General features: G+C 40.8%; 1 protein-coding gene across 1 annotated transcript in view; it reads right to left on the bottom strand.

The window, feature by feature from the left end:
• GANC (glucosidase alpha, neutral C) overlaps positions 1-7198 on the bottom strand; it is a 47482-nt gene that overhangs the window by 18652 nt on the left and 21632 nt on the right. The window contains exons 5-9 of the mRNA XM_018567925.1: positions 6780-6897; positions 6466-6701; positions 4379-4505; positions 3749-3828; positions 1553-1696 (exon numbers count right to left, since the gene is read on the bottom strand). Of these exons, the coding sequence (XP_018423427.1) occupies positions 1553-1696; positions 3749-3828; positions 4379-4505; positions 6466-6701; positions 6780-6897 (705 nt within the window). The remainder of the gene's footprint in view (positions 1-1552; positions 1697-3748; positions 3829-4378; positions 4506-6465; positions 6702-6779; positions 6898-7198) is intronic.

The raw sequence follows: 7198 nt of genomic DNA, 5'->3' as shown, positions 1-7198 counted from the left end.
TAATGTGCTTTAACAGGGTGACAAAGCTGTTTGTTTTGCATTAAAGTCAGGGTAGACACAGATATACAGGTGGTTTTCAATGGACCTTAATCAGGAGAGAAACAAATGAGAGCCTAACGCCAGCTAATCTTGGCACCGGAGCCACGCCCCCCACCCGCATTGTGATAGTCCGCACCCGAATGCGGGGCACATAGGTGCCTGAGTTCCGGTCCAATGCGATCTGCAAAAATCTTGGTGGAATGGCTGCGGTGCCATTGACTTGGTAAACTGCAGAGTTTGGTAAATTCCTAGGCTGCTGGTTGTTCTGAATGGCCTTGAGCCAGTGATGCTGCATTATATGTAGCAGAGGTAGCAAGCAATACTGTCTGCATGCTTCTTAGCTCTAACCCATAATCCTCCTCATTGCAGTAATGGAATCAGATTCGCCACCCCCTCCTAAGCTGCTCTACCAGCCCAACAATATGACAGGTGGTCTCATTGGCCCACAGGAAGGTGCGGGAGAAGGTGGGCCATCTGATGACTTTAACAGGAAAAGCTAGAAGAGGGGCTAAAAAAAGACAACTAATGTGTGTGCAGGCAAAGCTAGGTATCTTTATTGTACTGCTGCAGACTATTCAGTACTAGGTAAAGGAATACTTTTGGACTTTAGCACAACTCTAGTGTTTTCTGGTCAGTTAATAGTCCAATTAATGATGTTACTTGCTTGGATCTAGGAAATGTAACTTTTTATACAGAAAGTAGGTAATATATGTTGGTTAATTACAACTTTAGGTCATGTTTACTGTAGATAAATGAATATAATGGAGCAATTTATCCTGACCAACTGAACCAACGCTTATTGGGGGAGATTTAGTATAGCATTTGTGACATCTTTCTGGCAATAATAGTGTCTAAGAATGTCCTCCTCCAAATTCAGAAAAGCAGTGTGACTGCTCTAATGCCATTACAGACATAAGCAACAAATTCAGGTAGTTCCTAATAGTGACACTTTTACTGTCACAATGGCTGCAACAAATTCATAAATACTGCTGTTTCAGAGATAAGGAAACAGGCCAATAAGTTGTGTTGGAGTAAGTTAGCCGGGAGTGAAGAGCTTGCCCTCAACCCCCCCCCCCCCCCCTCAGCTCAGCTGCACCTCAGCCTTCAGACCAATGCAAAAGGCAGGCTTTGCAACAAATTCATGTACATGTTTCTGACATACACATGATTTTTTGTATTCACCGACATTTGTTGTAGGGTGGCACAGACACTGTTCTAAGAGTGTCTGCACCACTCTTTATGAATTACAGGAAGCTATTGAGAGATGCATTGCAATGAAAACACAACGGACAAAAAGTCCTCAGGACTATTGGTGATAATGAACCAATTAGTTCTTAGCTTTCGTCCTGAAACCTGCAGGAAAAGGAATGGTATGTAATCTGATTGGTAAGCAGCAGGAGCACCACTTTTCTTTGTTCTGAATCTCATAATATAACCCATGTGTCTTTAAGATAGTTTAATGCTTTGCTAGCCTAATGTATATCAGTCCCCTAGCTGATGCTGCCTTGCTTACCTGGTAAAAGCCGTAGAGATTATGAAGATCCCTGTGTTCCCATCCCTGGTGGTGTACAGCATCTTTTGGCATGGTCATCTCTGGAGCATCAAACACAGAGGGCTCATTCATGTCATTCCACACATACAAGACATCAGTAGAGCTCTGTAAGACATAGTGCTTCATAGATATAACAGCATTCATTTCTTAGATTTGGAGAAAAGAAAAAAGTCATTGCTCAACGTAGGTTAATAAAAGCAAATATTGGGGTGGCTGCAAGGGGCTATAGTACTTTTTAAAAAAACTTTACTTCAAGTTTAAAACAAAGCATAAATAAGGCCATGGCCTAAAGATAACAACGAAACAAAGTATTTTATCAGTCAGAATGACAGCTATTTCACTAGCTAGGAAAAAAATGGAGTTGATGGGACAAGTGTTCTGGGTCTGAAGAAAAGACCAGTAAAAGGAATGTTATCATAGGTTATAATACAGTGGATATAAAAAGTCTACACACCCCTGTTTTGAGATGTGGGGGATGGGGGGAGGGGCAAAAAAAATCTTGCACCAGGGACCTTTGTTCCTTACATCCGCCACTGATCTGTATTAACCAAGATCTGAGGGCTGCTGCTCCACTGTATGTTTATTTGTAGCAATGCAAGTCTCCTTCTCCTTGCTGCGTCCATCTCCTGGGTGGAAGACGGGCTCATGGAGGTCTATGGGGCTGTAAGGTGCAAGTGTGGCCAGCAGAGGGAGCATTGCAGCTCTGGATGTAAACAATAGTAGAACTGTGCCCATCGAATCTCGGTAAGTACAGATCTGCAGAGGGGGAGAATTGGATTGTTTAGGTCAGGGCAAAAAGAATGAGTTCGCTTAGTTTTAAACTACCCCTATCCTTTAAGCAAAGATAAGCTGGCACTGTGGATGTTTTTTTAACCCCTTCGTGACAGGAGACGTACATCCCCGCCACTAAGTGCCCAAATGACTGATCACATACACCGTACGTGATCAGCTATTTGGGGCTATGTAATGCTGAGAGTGTCAGCGTTTACTGTTCATTAATGGATGCCTCAGTATTGAGCAATCCATTAATGAAAGAGTTAATCTTTTTCCAGACACCCGATCCCTTTGAGGGATCGGGTGTCTGACAGTGATAGCAGTGCGGTATTTACTGCACTTGCTGTCACTGTTTGACAGCTGGTACAGATTGGGATCCCGATGTGTACCGGCTTTTTTCTAAAGGTTTCCGAATAGAAAGCTACATATTTCTACTCTGAAACAATGTTGCAGGCTGCCAGGGTCAGTGTCACTAAGGTTATTATTGGCTGTTCCTAAGTTTGGAGCAATCTAATAATAACCGAAAATTAATTAATTAAATTAGCAAGCAGTCATAGTGAGATACATTTCACACTGACTGCTTGATATAATTAAAATTATAAAAATTAACCCCTTACAAAGAAAATCTGCAGCTAAGCTGCAGATTTTATTTTTCTCTCTGAGGGGTTAATTTTTCTTATTTAGCCCCCTCATGACAGCAATGTTCAAAATATGTTGCTCTCAATAAGTGTGACACTTAGTGACAGTGACATTGTATGCCAGGTGACCACTATTAGCTTTTAGAAAAATTAAAATGTTTGAAAGCTTTTAGTTTTAGGCTGAGAAGTACAGAAAATGGTCTGTAATCCTAGGGATGTAAGGTGTTTCCAAATAAAGGACAAATAATTGGATTTATTTTAATGCATTTTTTTTAGCTGTGCTATTTTTCTAAAACAAATACTAATAATAAAAAAAACTGGGGAAAAGTGTTTTCTTTACGTTTGTTCCTTAGTATTTTATATGTTATTCATCCTAAGTGAAGCATGAGGCATATGTGATATAAATACATAGCCCTATCTGTCCTCTAAAAAACAATTTATAATATGTGTGGGTGCATTTAGTAATGAAGTATATTTCTGCCGTGGAAGAATCACACAGCAATAATGTAGATAGTGCTTCAGTCATTAACAAACAAAAACTAACAACAAGCTCTGTCATGAAGGGGTTAAGGCCGAGTTCATCATACGTGCACTATGTAGAGTTGTTGGATGTAAAAATGATTGCTTAGTAGAATTAGGAGAAGTCCTCCTGTAACTTTACTCTGTAGCCATTGATTGCAGCTTGGTCACGGAGACTGTATAAACGGAAATATTGTTCCTAATATATGAGGCTACATTCACTTACTTTGTATTTATCAAGTGAAAACTGAGACGAGTACCACTCACGTGCTGCAGGATTTGTGAAGTCTATGTAGCTGGACAAACCTTAGAACAGACAAAACACGTTAGTGGGAAATTCCTGAAACTACATGGTGTTTGTGACATATAAACAGTTGTGTTTAGAAATGGAATTTCCTGACATTCTTAAACAACGTCATAGGTCAAGTTTTTTTCTGCAAAGCTGACAAAAATGTGAACCCAATCACCAAACTCTTATATAAGCTTTTACCTTGTACATGTAACTCCTAAAGTCATTTTCAGTATTGTTTTACAGCTACTCCACAACCTACCTGTTTAACGGCCACTCGGACTTACACTCTGCTCTCCGACCAGTTGGTATTAAACTTGGGTCAAGCTCATCTCACATCAGGAAGACACATGGAGGAAAGAGCTAGGGGATCCAACCAACTAATCGATAATGGGAATAGTTGACAACTATTCTCATTATCGATTAGTTGGTTGCAGCCCTACACATCAGGGCGTGTAGAGATTGTTCACCTCTCCTGCCTTCTCCAAACTCTTCACCCTTTTGTGAATAACCCTGTAAGTCTACATTTTTGCATACATATTTTTTCACAAAGTGCACATTTCTAACCTGGCCAGCAGGTGCCCTCAAAATTCCCAATTTCTCGGTCTTTCACAAAGTATCCTTTTTCTTTGGCCTCTGCATACAGGGTGTAGTTTGGATCAACTTTAATGTGGGGGTCAGAGATCACAACCAGCTGAGAATAAGAGAGACATTCTGTCAGGGACTGAGATTAGATATAATGTTTCTTATAATGTTTCTTAAAGTACAGTATGGGTAAACCATGATGGGTTTTTTCTTGAATGTAAAGGTTTGTTAATAGGATAACATACATAATATGATTTGGTCATTTCATTCCAATGCTAAAAGCCGGCTGCCTTTAGATTTCAGTCTGTTATCCCTAACATGTAAGGTGAGTATAGCTGTACCAGTGCACTTGTAATAACACAGTTGAGTACTGTATGTGATATATTTGCATTAAGAGTTTATTTTTTAGGACAAGTTTTTGAAGGTCTACCCCCTTCTTCTTCATAGTCCAAAAAGACCCTTAGGTATCAGTACTGCTTGGACCAAGAAGGGGGTAGACCTCCAAAAGCTTGTCCTGGAAAAACAAACTGTTAGTGCAAATAAAATGAAAAGTGACAACTGCAACTCCCTCCTCATTGGCCTACCTCCACACAGTTCCCCCCACTTCAGTCTATCATGAATGCTGCTGCTAGACTCATCCACCTGACCAACCGCTCAGTGTCTGCAACCCCCCTCTGCCGATCCCTCCACTGGCTTCCAATCGCCCAAAGGATAAAATTCTAAATATTAACAACGACTAACAAAGCCATCCACAACTCTGCCCCCGGCTATATCACTGACCTTGTCTCAAAGTATCACCCTAAGCATCCTCTCCGCTCCTCCCAAGATTTCCTGCTCTTTAGCTCCCTCGTTCATGCCTCCCCGCTCACCTCCAGGACTTTTCTACAGTCTATCCAATCCTTTGGAATTCCTTACCCCAACCTGTCCCCCTATCTCCTACTCAGGGATCTCCTAAACGCAGTCAGAAGACTCATTTTTTCAGGGAAGCCTATCCCACATCAATATAACCACTGAACTATCATTTTCTCAAACAATTCATTCCCACACAGCTACCACCTCTTGTATCACTTGCCCCTCCCTCTTAGATTGTAAGCTCTCATGGGCAGGGCCCTCCTTACCATCTTGTCTTGATTTGTATTGTAACTGTCATGTCTTCCTTATATTGTAAAGACCTGTGCAAACTGTTGGCGCTATATAAATCCTGTATTATAATAATAATAATAATAATAATAATAATATAAAAAAAAGCATACAGTACTTAATCATCTCCCAAGGGGCTATACAACGTCATAAATACAACAAGGTTGGGTAATGCAGATAGCACTAATACAAGTACATGAAGCTGTATGGTATGAACATGTAAAGGAACACATACATTAGGGGATGAAATCCTATCTGTATAAGCCTAGCCATTACAGATCCTCTGTAATATGCACTGAAAATAGACAACTCAGTCATTTGGAAATTATTTCCGTAAAGTGACATTAAACACTGAGATGGTTGTTTCCCTTCTCTTTGCTGCTCTTCCTTTTAAATCCGTATCTCTTCTCATGCTGGGCAGAACTTCCCTTTGCAGCAGACTGCCTTGTCTCTGAAATGGATACATGGTGTCTGTGTGCAGGTTCACAACCTGAGCCAGCACTACAGGAAGAGGCACTCAGCTGCAAAGGGAAGTTCTTCCCCAGCATGAGAAGAGATGAGGATTTAAAAGGAAGAGCAAAAAGAGAAGGGAAACTACCATGGATTACAGTAAGGCACACATTACAGTATTGGTTTATGTTAAAAAATCTGAGGGTTTAATGTCACTTTAATTTCACTTTATTGAAAATAAAGGACATTATAGAAATGTAAAGTCAGCAGAGAGTAGCTATAGAAACAACAAGGTAACTAGTTCAATCACCAGCTTCTACTGCTATAAATAAATCTATTTCATTGTATAATGCTTTCAGGTACACTGCTTCTCTGATGCTACATAGGATATATCTGACAGGAAGACCTATAAGAGTTGCATCCTCAAAATCCCGTCTTCATTCCCTAGCCATATACTGAATGTACAGATATATCTTTACCTTGCGCCTTTTCTCCCGCAGTTTCTCTTGCATCTTTACAGGGTCAGGAAATCTGTCAGGGTCCCATGTAAAATACCTCTTTCCATCGGTGTGCTCGATATCCAACCAGATGACATCATAGGGAATACTGTGTTCATCAAACCCTGAGTCCACAGCTTCCACATCTGCCTCATCTTCATAATTCCAGCGACACTGATGATAACCCAGTGAGAAGAGGGGAGGAAGCATCTGGGTACCTGTTATTACAGAGCTCTATTGAAACCAAACGGGACAGAGTGGGTGATTGAATAAAAATGTAATCCATGAATAATCACCTGTCAGCTGTGCATACTGGTTGAAAACATTTTGAGGCATAGGTCCCAGTAAAAGAAAGACATCCACTATCCCGCTCTCTGACATCCATCTGACGTCCATTTTGGGTACTGCCTTTTGCTTCCGTATATCTGGAGAAGCGGACTGCATGTGCGACTGGCAATGTAATAAAGACAGAACAGTTTAAATGGTTACGTTATGACCAGTAAAAGTATGCTTTTACACAAAGGCTGACAAATTACTGATGGAATTCCTAAGCAACCAGCGGTCCAATTTATCCAAAAAGTGTTCAGTAGTGTTGAGGCCCGGGCATTGTGTAGGCCACTTGAGTTTCTCTACTTCAAACTTGTCAAAACCTGTCTTTATGGATCTGGCTTTGTGCACAGGGGCAGGGCAATCCCTATTATGATGCGTCTCATTG

This window comes from Nanorana parkeri, unplaced genomic scaffold, assembly GCF_000935625.1.
Source record: "Nanorana parkeri isolate BGI_ZX_2015 unplaced genomic scaffold, ASM93562v1 scaffold1116, whole genome shotgun sequence".
NCBI lineage: Eukaryota > Metazoa > Chordata > Amphibia > Anura > Dicroglossidae > Nanorana > Nanorana parkeri.
Note: the sequence above shows the minus strand (reverse complement) of the source record. Positions and strands in the feature narration are given on the sequence as shown.